Below are 12190 nucleotides of genomic sequence, written 5' to 3' on the forward strand. Positions count from 1 at the left end.
AAACCCACTACAATTTTAAGATGGTTTTCCAAGGCAATTTCTGTCATACACATTACTTAAAAAATCCTTTTTTTTCTTTGTAACTGAGGCAAAGCTTATAGAGGGAACTGTGGGTTAATAAAATTGTTCCTGTTGTGAGTGAAGCTAATAAAAGATGAGGACTAACTGTATCCCACTGAGAATAACAAAACACCTTGTTAATATAAAAATAAATCTGTGAATTATTTTTGCAGAAGTCAACGAGAGGTTCCGTTGTCCTTGACCATGTATTCCGTCACATAAACCTCGTGGAGATTGATTATTTTGGGCTGCGTTACTGTGACAGAAGCCACCAGACTGTGAGTACAATGACTTTGTATTAAATGTTTTTGTTTATAACTTTCACTCTACCTCTGGCCTTTCCTGTGTGGTTTTAGGTAGTTAGGGTCCTTATAAATGAAAATGACTTTGAAATCCTTAAACATGTTTTCCCTGGCTAATTTCTTTGCATTTCCCCCCAAAAGTCTGTAGAGTTGCAGGATTCACAACTCATATGATAGCCCTCCTCTTCACAGATGCTTACCTGGTTTCCACTTTTGCAACCATATCAAGAGTACTTCTCATTTGTGCTGTTAAGGACTAAATAAACCAGTGAACATGTTAGGAGGCAACTGGCTGGTCTATTGAAGTGACAGATATTATTGCCTTTTAAGAAAGCAAATGGTTAAAGAGAAGAAATATATACAGTGTGAAAAGGTGACTAAGTTTCAGGAGTTGGACGAGCAATTATAAAATAAGTAAGGGTATTCATTCATGAGCTTGACGGATTATGAGTAATAAAAGTAACCAAGCTTTTGGTGTCTAACGTCAGTTGTTAGACACTTAACTCAGAACATCTTCCTGGCTGTTGGATGATGGTTATGTTACCAGAAAGGGGACCTGGCCCTGAGTGGGTCTGCCTAGGGCTGGCCGGTAGTGTGTGGGTTCTGGACTTTGTGCAGGAGAAATTTCATAGCATGAATCCAGGTGAGTTTTAGGAGATGTGTATTAAAGCTGGGGACAGTGGAACAAGGAAGGGCTGGGGAAAGGAGCCTAGGCGGGGCTGCTTTGGCTCAGTGAGAAGTCAGAGAAAAGGAGGCTTTGGGGCACGTTCAGGAGGTTTGCCTGGGGTGAACTGCCACTGCCTGCTGCCGCCCTGGTTGTAAGCCTGTGGGGTCCCTAAGCATTTAGGAAATGCATGCCTGTGGGGAAAGAGGCAAGGGGAGGGGAAGAGGCTGGGGTGTGCTCCTGGGAGAAAGTGCACGCTGGACCTTCCTTTGAGGGGTTTTAAAGGCTGGGCATTTAGGGGAGGTTTTAGAGGAGGATCTCAATAGAATATTCATCGACTTTATGCTGATGTACCAAAATGAGGTTTATTGTCTTAACTTCTTCTTGGGTGTGGTTGGCAAATGGCACTAACTGGATTTCTGCTGTCTCCCTGAGTAGGGTGATTTAAACTATTTACCCTCTAGTTGGGGAGAAGTGCAAACCATTTACTCTCAAGCGTCCCTGGTTTAGGAAAGATAGGATTTACTAGATGGCTCCAAACTGCTGTTTCTTTCTTAAAAAAAAAAAAATAAAAAAAAAATATATATATATGTATATATATATATATATATGTATATATATATATATGTATGTATATGTATATATATATATGTATGTATATGTATATGTATATATATATTTCAGAGAGGAAGAGAGAGATAGAAACATCAATGATGAGAGAGAATCATTGATCGGTGCCTCCTGCATGCCCCCTACAGGGACTAAGCCCACAACCCAGGCATGTGCCCTGACGGAATCGAATCATGACCTCCTGGTTCATGGGTCAGCGCTCAGCTCAACCTCTGTTTAATTATCTGCCTCAATTTCTCTATTCCACTTGTTCTGGCTTACTGGCCTGTCTCAGAGAGTTACAGAAACTCATCGCATTGGTTAGTATTGATTCTACATGGTTATAAGGCTCAGAAGCTGTTAAACAGAGGAAAGACTTTGGAGGTCATGATTTAGAGGTACAAAAGGATATTTGTTAGTGACTTTTGTTGGGGTCTAAGGAAGATATTAACCTCAGATGGACACAGTCTTATGCAAAATGCTTATGCTCACCTTAAAAATACCCCAACTGACTTACCTTTTACTTTTCATGCTGCTTTCCTCCTGTTCGAATGAAGTTTTCCTCTTTTTCATTCGGTTCTTGCAGCCTCCACTTGGTCATCTGGGGTCTCTATTCAGCTTGCTGGGTGGTGTTTTCCTCTCAGGTCCCAGGAATGTGCGAGGGTGAGAGGAGGCAGGCAAATGGAATGTTACTGATGGTGATAAGTTTTTTTTTTTTGAGCTGGTTCCATAACTTGTTCTGTTTCATAGGGGTGTTTCACAAAATAGGAATAAAAAATTGGGTGTGTTGGTTAGCTTTCCACAGAAAGGAATGACTTTCTAAAAGCAAGCAGTCATGAATGCACACTTCAAAGAAAGGGAATAGCATATTCAGAGTTCACTGAATTCTGTCCCATACAGGCCGTACGTCAATATAGCAGAACTGTAAATCTATACTGAAAGATTAGATTGAAGGCCATAGAAGATATCTTGCATGACATTCATATTTTTGAAATAACATTTTTCCTAGCAGAAAAATAAAATACAGTTTTCTGATCTTATCTCGTATGTCAGACCTTGCCTGGAAAGACTGACTGTCTTGCTAAAATTATATAGACCTTATCTGCCTTTTCTCTTTCCCCCCCCTCCAGCCCCCCGCCCCGCCACTTCCCCTTTCCAAAGGGGGAAAAGTGTGAAAAGCTAGAGAATTTCAAACAATGGCCTGTGTCTACAAAATGAATGAGCAGTTAGTATTGATAGTTTAGTTAAAGTTTTCCAGGGCTTTTATTAAGATCTAAAAAAGTTTTTTTTTCTTACTTTTACTCCTGAAGTTTGTCATTTGTGATAGTGTTTGTGTTACATGTTTTAGGAGAAAATAAATTACACAATTAGAGAGGGAACTGTTGTAAGTAATTTTTTTGATCAGGAGTGTAAATCACATGAAAAAATGATTTTTTACCTCCTGAAATTTTTTCTGGTGAACTCAGATGAAACAGAGGTGATTTGTAAACATGCATCGTCTTTGCACGTTCACTGTCTGGTTGTCTGATGTTCCTTTTAGTTGTGGGAAGGCGTGAGAATCAGAGCACACAGTTCTGGAGGGCTGAGTACGTACAGGTGGGAACATACGCATCCATTCCCAACTCACTTCTCATGGGAACGGAGACAGAACTTAAGGATTTCTCTGAGGAAAAGCTCAGGCAGGCGTTCCGCTCTGGAATGGCAACCACCCAAGGCCCAACTTTAAGTTTCTAGGGAAGTTGGTGATAAACTCAAATTCATATTTCCTTGTCTTCTCTCTATATTAGTAAGAGCAGCCCTGCATAACCCATAGTTACTTAATGTAAATATCCCATAGTTACTTATGGTAAATAGGAATTTAAAGAATACCCTATGTTGGAATGCACAGGACATAGTAAAAAAAAAAAATTGCCTTAAAACTAGAGTAATGAATTTCATAAATTCATAGTGTCCATTCGAATGGGTTTTGTATATTGCTCTGCTCTTTTTCAGCACCCAGAAGTTTATTTTTAATGGGGAATGCCTGTGTAACAATCTGTAGTATAATTAAGATCTACATAGAGAAGACTTTGAGGCTCTTAGAAGTACCACTTAGGTCGACACTTGAGGTAAATAAAAAGAGAAAGTGGGAGAAGAGGCTCTGGGGATAAAAGGGAATAAAGAGCCCTTGCCAGTTTGGCTCAGTGGATAGAGCGTAGGCTTGTGGACTGAAAGGTCCCGGGTTCAATTCTGATTAAGGGTGCATGTGGGAGGCAACCAATAAATGTGTCTCTGATGTTTCTCTCTGTCTCTCTCCCCCGCCCCTTTCACTTTCTCTAAAAATCAATGGAAGAAATATCCTCGGGTGAGGATTAACAAACAAACAAACAAACAAACAAAAGATAACAGGGAAGAAGAGATGACTCAAATGCAATGAAAAGCCCTAGGCTCTCTCTTCCATTAGCAAAGGATCATGCCTGGGGCTATGCCCCAAACATTGGCGGGGGTGGGGAGGGAGGGTGGGACTGGGTAACCTGCAGCACTGCTAGTCAGCCAGTTATGGCCAAAATATAAGCAAGTGAGCTGGACTGTCAGTGGCTCTAGGATAGGCAGGTATACTAGAGAACTGGAGAGCAACATGCCTGATGACAGATGGACAGATGTCCATCCCTAGGACAGATGGACCTTGCATGGCAGGGAACTTGTCTGCCCTGAAGGATCTAGACCATTTATCATTAGCTGTCATCGTCATTGTCATCAGTGCACTAGGCACTATTGAATATTTTCCATATGTTGTCATGGCATGCTCAGAACACCTGTACAAGTTTGATTTTATTATTCTACCATTAGAGGTAAGAAAATGGAAGCTAAAAAGGTTAAGCAACTTCCCCCAGGTCACATAATCATCAAGTATTAGGACAAGATTTCAAATTCAAGTCTTCATGTTTCCAAGCCTTTGCAACCACTATAACCTGATTAGAATGCATGCAAGATAAAAAGGCTCTGCATACTTAGGATACTAAGGAATTGTCTCTTTCTGGGCAGTTTATGTATTAATGTGTGTTGAGAGGAGTTAAATGGTGTTTTACAATAAGCTAACTTCTCAGGTTGACCATGTGGCAAGAGGAGTTTATTTTGGCCTCAGTACGTGGGCTCATGGTTCCTTTGCCAGTTAGTTAATGAATGCCTAATATGTGCAGGCCGCGTACTAGAGCCTCTCTATTTTTCACATAATCTCAGGAATTCTAGGGAAAGGGCAGTTACTGCCTGAAATATTAAATGGAAAAATATGAATTTTATTAAATTACTAGAGGCCCAGTGAGCGAAATCGAACCCGCCCACCCACACACACGCCTCGCTGCACTTGCCTCCCCGCTCCTGCCTCGCCATGCCCACCCATGGGCACCCACCCGCCCGCCACCCCACCGCGCTTGCAGCCCCGCCCACCCATGCGCGCCTCACCGCGCCCACCTCAGAGCCTGTGGGAGGGATGGAGAGGTGCTCCATGCACTTCATGGTGACTGGTCGTTTGGTCGTTATGGCATTACGGCCACTGTCCTTTCATAATATAGATAACTGGGAAGTTCATGAAGCAGATGCATTGATTTAGGTGTTACCTATGTGTAAAGAGAAACAACTAGACAGACATAAACCTTGTTAAGGCAAACTTCTCCCTAAGGAGTACAGCTGACTTGATTTAGAACATTCTGGGCACCATAATGTCTTAACTTTACTTCACAGGTAGGCTCTGTAAGAGGATCTCAAGAAAATAAAAGGAGTTCTTCATGAAGACACGTTTATTGAGACCGAATCAGCACTGAGCTGCATGTGTTAACCTGAGCTTGCTTTTATAAAGCAATCTTTTCAAGATGCACCCTGAAGTTCACATACTTGCAGTTCCTTTTCCTATAGGCAAACGTGAAAGCATTTAGCCTGGGCATTGAGCCTACTTTCTGTTCTGCGCTGGCCTCTGTCATCAGGTTCTTTCTTTATCCAGCTGGTCTGAGTGGGGGATGTGGCTCTGTTATATCAGGGCCTTGGTTTGACAGAGAGAAAATTCCCAGCCTCGATTTAAGGTGGATGTGAGGCAGTCTGTCATGGGGATTATAAGAACACACATAAGGAGTCGGAGAGATCCAGATTTGTCTAATGGTCCTGCCACTTAGTTGTCATGTTTAAAATTCTTGTAAAGTACTGGCCATTAATCAGAGTAGTAGGACTTCCAGAGTAGCTTGTTCTCTCCAGTTCTGGCTGTCACTTGACTAGCACCAGTTTAGTCACTAGCTCAGCAGAAACACTGTTTTGTTCTCCTCACCATGTTTGGGCCCAGCAGCTCAGTTTGCTGTATGTTTAAAAAAATTTATATTTATTTACTAATGAGAGAGAGAGAGAGACTTCAATTTATTGTTCCACTTATTTATGCATTTATTGGTTGCTTCTTGTATGTACCCTGACCAGATTGAACCAGCAACCTTGGTGTATCGGGATGAGGCTCTAACCAATGGAGCTACCAGGCCAGGAATACTTGGGATATCTTTACTTAGAATGGGTACCAGCTCTCTCTATGCTTTGTGTCCTAATTCCTAGCACCTGTGTACATGTCACTTTAAAGGGGCTTTGCATGTGTTATTAAGTTAGGAATTTTATGAGATCAGTATAATTCCAAATGTTCTTACACGTGAAAGAGGGAGGCAGGAGAGTCAGAGAGGAGGAGGTGGGACAACAAAAGCAGAGGCCAGAGTCATGCATTTGCTGGAAGGGGCCTTGGTCCAGGGAATGAATGCAGGTGGTTTCAGGAAGCTGGAAAAGGCGAGGAAATGGATTCTCCGAGGAACACAGCCCTGCCTACACTTTGATTGTTGCCCAATGTTCTTAGTCAGTTTGGGCTGCTATAGCAGCTTACCATAGACGGGGTGACATAAACAAGAAACACTTATTTCTCTGGGATAAGTCTGGAGGCTGGAGGTCTGAGTTCGGGGCCAGCATGGTTGGGTTCTGGTGCGAGTCCTCTTCCAGGTTGCAGACAACTGACTTCTTGTAACTTTACGTGGTAAAAGGAGAGCTAATTAGCGCTCTGGCCTTTGCTTGTGGGCTCTACTCTCCGGACCTCATTACCTCCTAAAGGACCAACTTCCAAATGCCATCACATCGGGATTAGGGTTTCAATGTAGGAATTTTATGGGGGACACAAACCGTGTGTTGCACCAAGTGAGACCATTTTGGACTTCTGTCCTTTGGAATTGTAAGATAATAAATTTCTGTTAACAGCAGCAAAAAGAAACTAATAGGCATGGTTACAGCGGAAAGCATTTCCACTGCTTGTTCATTGGACATATGGAGGCTTTCTTGTTTGGCTTCACCACGTCACCCTGGGTAATGAGGGCATATATCCTTCTGCAGATGCTCAGCATTTCTGTGATTAGGGCTGTGTGTACATCTCCAGGTGTCTGTGAGCAATATTAATTGCTGTTTCAAAATTATTTAGCTTCCTCATTACGAGAGAGAGAGAGAGAGAGAGAGAGAGAGAGAGAGAGAGAGAGAGAGAGAGAGAGAGAGGTCTGACAAGATCTGTTCACGATAGGCAGAGAATTGAAATTACTTCTTCACTTTTAAGAACTGGGCGAATTTGAGAGGCTCTGAGACTGCAATGCACGTGAGCCGCCTTTTGGGGTGTTTGGAAGTTATTATAAATAGAGTGTGATGTGGTGGAACAAAGAACTGCCTTCAAAGTCACAAGATCGGTCTGAGTCCTGTACCTCTTCCTAATGAACGGTCAAGTCACTTTAATTTTTCTGAATCTTGAGAATAATAATGCCTCCCTTCTCCCAGCTCTCAGGATTGTTGTAGGTCCAAAATAGAGAACTTGTAAAAGCTTTTTGTAGATTCTAAGGTGTTAAACATTGTGGAAGGCTTTTCCTATTGAAACTAGGATGGCAGAAGATATTGCTGGTGATATTTTCTTTTTTAAAGTGGAGTAGAGGAAAGGAAACAGTCTGCAGGAAAGAAGAGAGAAAAACCAAACTCTAGACTCTTTAACACCTTTGGAGATCTTAGAAGATGAGTTTTGTTGATATTGAAAGCAGTAATACGGATAAATGTGATATCCTATACTCCTTCAGTTTTTAGAATGAGGAGTTGTAATCATGTCTTGTTTTAGTGTTAGCGATTGAGGCTCCTTTACAATTTACTCCTTCAGAGGCAGAAGTTCTACATAATTATGAATTTTCTCAGCATACAGAATGGAACGCAACCTGGCTCTCAGAATCCGGCTGCTGCATCTCCTCCTGTGACTTCAGCAGTCAACAGGGAGGGACACATGTAGATGCCGGTCCAGCGAGCACGCATGTACCCTTCCAATAATGAACTCTTCTTTTCTTCACCAAGACTGTGAAAAAAAAAAAAATGCAGCCACTTTCAGAGGAGTTAGTTGGGTTGGAGCTACCATCCCAGAGGAAGTACCTTGCATGTCTTACTCTTCAAACTGCAGGAATGTTAAAACTGGGCAAAATAACGTTTGGGCCTAACGCAGCATTATACCTCCAACACCTGTTTATAAAAACAACAAGAAAGCAGATATTATGACTAATGGACTGAAAATTAAAAACATTCTTTAGAGTTCACGTCACTATGTTAGCTTAGCTTCACTTAGAGAAAAATGCCTTCCTTCGTTGATGTAATTGTAATTGTTCCCCTTCACTTTCTCATAAGTAACCCTTGTCTTTGCCTCCTAATCGGAACACTATTTGGGTTTCTGCCTGAATCAGACCTTCCTTAATAGCAATATATTTTTTAAATGTTTTTATTGATTTTAGAGAGAGAGGAAGGGATAGGGAGAGATAGAAACATCGATGAGAGGGTAACATCGATGGGCTGCCTCCTGCCCACAACCTAGATGGAGCCCACAACCTGGGAATGTGCCCTGGCCGGGAATCCAACCCATGAGCTCTTGGTGTATGGGATGATGCTCAACCAAGTCACACTGGCTGGGCTCACCTCTCACTTCTGCATCACTATCCCTCTGTCTCTGTATTCCCTCTCTTCCATCAGGGTTTAGGAATGTTTAAGTCTCTCCCATTTAAAACCACCCCTCCCCAACTCCCATGCCCTCCTCTGTCTATGGCCATATTGACTCTCTGGCCACAAGAGAAAGCCTCATTTAAATTAATTGCCTCCTCTTCTCAAACCCCATTCATTCCCGAACTTCTCACAGTTCAGCTTTGATGCCTATCATGCCACTGAAACTGCCCTCAGGCCTCTAGTTGCTAAATCCTAGTGACACTTTCAGCTCTTACCTTTCCTGTTGCATTGATCCTAATGACTCGATCCTTGAAATCTTCTCATTCTGCTCTAATGACAATACATTCTCCTTACTTGCCTCTTTTCAAGTTTTCTTCTGGTTATTCTGATTCAGTCTTCCTTATAATCACTTCTCTGCCTGTTTCTTTTTTTTTTTTATGACTCTTAATAAATCTTTATTGTTCAGATTGTTACAATTGTTCCTCTTTTTTCCCCCCATAGCTCCCCTCTACCCGGTTCCCACCCCACCCTTTGCCCCTACCCCCCCCCCCCGCCACTGTCCTCATCCATAGGTGTACGATTTTTGTCCAGTCTCTTCCCGCACCCCCCGACACCCCTTTCCCCCCGAGAATTGTCAGTCCACGCCCTTTCTATGCCCCGGATTCTGTTATATTCACCAGTTTATTCTGTTCATCAGATTTTTATATTCACTTGATTTTTAGATTCACTTGTTGATAGATATGTATTTGTTGTTCATAATTTTTATCTTTTCCTTTTTCTTCTTCTTCCTCTTCTTAAAGAATACTTTTCAGCATTTCATATAATACTGGTTTGGCGGTGATGAACTCCTTTAGCTTTTTCTTATCTGTGAAGCTCTTTATCTGACATTCAATTCTGAATGATAGCTTTGCTGGGTGGAGTACTCTTGGTTGTAGGTTCTTGCTATTCATCACTTTGAATAATTCTTGCCATTCCCTTCTGGCCTGCATAGTTTCTGTTGAGAAATCAGCTGACAGTCGTATGGGTGCTCCCTTGTAGGTAACTAACTGTTTTTCTCTTGCTGCTTTTAATATTCTCTCTTTGTCTTTTGCTCTTGGCATTTTAATTATGATGTGTCTTGGTGTGGTTCTCTTTGGATTCCTTTTGTTTGGGGTTCTCTGCGCTTCCTGGACTTGTAAGTCTATTTCTTTCACCAGGTAGGGGAAGTTTTCTGTCATTATTTCTTCAAATAGGTTTTCAGTATCTTGCTCTCTCTCTTCTTCTGGCACCCCCATAATTCGGATGTTGGTACGCTTGAAGTTGTCCCAGAGGCTCCTTACACTATCTTCATATTTTTGGATTCTTTTTTCTTTTTGCTTTTCTGGTTGGGTGTTTTTTGCTTCTTTGTATTTCAAATCTTTGACTTGATTCTTGGGATACTCTTGTCTGCTGTTGGATCTCTGTGTATTATTTTTTATTTCAGTCAGTGTATGCTTAATTTCTAGTTGGTCCTTTTTCATATCCTCGAGTGTCTCACTAAATTTATTGGCTTTTCTAGAAAATTCTTGAAAAACCTTATAACCGTGGTTTTGAACTCTATATCCAGTAGTTTGCTTTCCTCCATTTCTTTCATTTGTGACCTGTTTCTTTGTCTCCACATTTTGGCTGCTTCCCTGAGTTGATAGAGTGGCTTTGTGTGCTAGGTGTCCTATAGGGCCCCATAGCTCAGCCTCCCCAGTTACCTGAGGTGAACACTCTTGGTGCACCCCTTTGTGGGCTGTGTGCACAGTCTTGTTGTAGTTAAGCCTTAATTGTTGTTGGTATCAGTGGGAGGAGTTGACCTCCAGGCCAATTGGCTGTGAGGATCAGCTGTGTCTACGCTGGGAGAACTTCTGTGCTGGAGACACCCTTATGAGGCAAGACTTGCTTCAGTGGGGCTTTGGTGCTCACTGAGTCTGCCCCCTGAGTGTGCCCCTTATGGATCTGAGGAGTTGTAATCTGGATGGTCCTACTCTGACCCCTGGGTACACTGGCTCTTGGATCTCCAAGGAGGTGCTAATTTAGCCTCTGCCTGAGGCCACCCAGCAGGAGCTAAGGAGAGATCTGCAGATTCCTCTTCTTTGTTTGGGTTTTGGAGGTGCCCAGATGAGGCCCAGCTGTGAAGCAATGCAAGCTGCTGTGGGGCCTTGGGCCTTCTTTTGGATGTTCTGAGTCTCTCTGACTCAGCTGCAGTTGTTAGGTAAGTTTAGATTTCAAAGGACCAGGCCATTCATATGCAAAAGCCTCTGTGCACAGCTTAGATGGGGCGGAGTCTCAGGGCGGAGCAAACAGCAATGGCTTCCCGTCAGCCCTGCCCTAAGAGGCCCCCTGGGTCTCAGTGTCCCACAGTAATCGCTGCAAGCACCTCTGAGGGAAAGCCGCCCTCAAGTTCCACCTGCTTCCAGACAGTCCAGTTTCTCCCCTTATGAGTCTGGGTCCCCAGAGTCTTGCCCGGAACTGGAGTTCAGAGCAGTTAGGAGCTTGTGTCTCCCTGCGGATTGAAAAAGCCAGCCGCCTACTCAGTTGCCAGCCCTCTCTGTGTGCGCGCCTCCGTACCTCTGCACTTTACTTCTGCAGCTCCTCTGAGTCTCAGTGTGCTTTTCTCTTTCCTTCTAGTTGTAGAATTTCCACTCAGCCAGCCTTCCTGTGGTTGTGGATGATGTCCATTTTGTCTTTTAGTTGTAGTTTTGAAGTTGTTGTGGGAGGCAGCAAGTTCAGGTGTTTACTTATGCTACCATCTTGGTTTCTCCTCCAGAGGTGACCTCCTCTGCCTGTTTCATAAAATGTTGATATTCACCAGGATTTTATTCTTGATTCTCTTATGCTCTAACTGGGTACATGCTTGCACATTTAATACTATCTCTCCTAGCACTATTTGTCTCTGAAATAATTTCCTTTAAAAATATAAGCTGAACTGTATATATATTTGTATCTTCCTCTCCGCCCCAAATGTTCTGAGCGAAAGTGAGCCTCATCCCTGGAGCACTAGCAGGCTGGCTATCTTGAGTAATGGTGTTCTTTGCATCCTGATTCATTGTATTTTGTGACGTGAGTGAGATTTTACTTTCTATAATTTCATGTTCTGGCAGACACCCATAGTGGCTGATGAGATGCATGTGAATCATAACGTGAGTGCCCTTGCAAGGAAAGAAAGGAAGTTTGTCATGCTGGGTTGTTGCAATTTGAAACGTTTTTTTCTGAGGTGTCTTTGGGTATCTGGTGGGGGAACAGAGGGCAAAGATCAGGAAGCAGAAAGGATTTCTTCAGCAGCCCTTGGACTTTATGAAGAGCATCATAAACAGCGCAGCAGCCTGGGAGGACTGGCGGCAGCAGGCGAAGGGGACCTGGGGAAAAAACCTGGAAAAACCTCTGGCTGGAGGTTTTGCATGAGTCCAGGGGCCTGGAAGGGAATGCCCTAGCACCGAAGCCCTCATTTTCCTGCTGTCGAATCTGTGTCACTCTTCCTGTGCAATCTTGTCTGCTCTGTGGTGTAAATTACTATCTAATAATACAACTGACCCTAAAATTCCTATTTCCAACC

The 12190-nt window shown here is 42.9% G+C and overlaps 1 protein-coding gene across 3 annotated transcripts in view; it reads left to right on the top strand.

The window, feature by feature from the left end:
• EPB41L4A (erythrocyte membrane protein band 4.1 like 4A) overlaps positions 1-12190 on the top strand; it is a 218207-nt gene that overhangs the window by 86533 nt on the left and 119484 nt on the right. For all 3 annotated transcript variants that reach the window (XR_008555830.1, XM_008144480.3, XM_028149759.2), the window contains exon 2: positions 234-338. Coding sequence is in view for 2 of the 3 variants with exons in the window: in XM_008144480.3 (XP_008142702.1) it covers positions 234-338 (105 nt within the window). In the remaining variant the exon portion in view is untranslated. The remainder of the gene's footprint in view (positions 1-233; positions 339-12190) is intronic.

The sequence above is a fragment of the Eptesicus fuscus genome, chromosome 4 (assembly GCF_027574615.1).
Source record: "Eptesicus fuscus isolate TK198812 chromosome 4, DD_ASM_mEF_20220401, whole genome shotgun sequence".
Taxonomy (NCBI): Eukaryota; Metazoa; Chordata; class Mammalia; order Chiroptera; family Vespertilionidae; genus Eptesicus; species Eptesicus fuscus.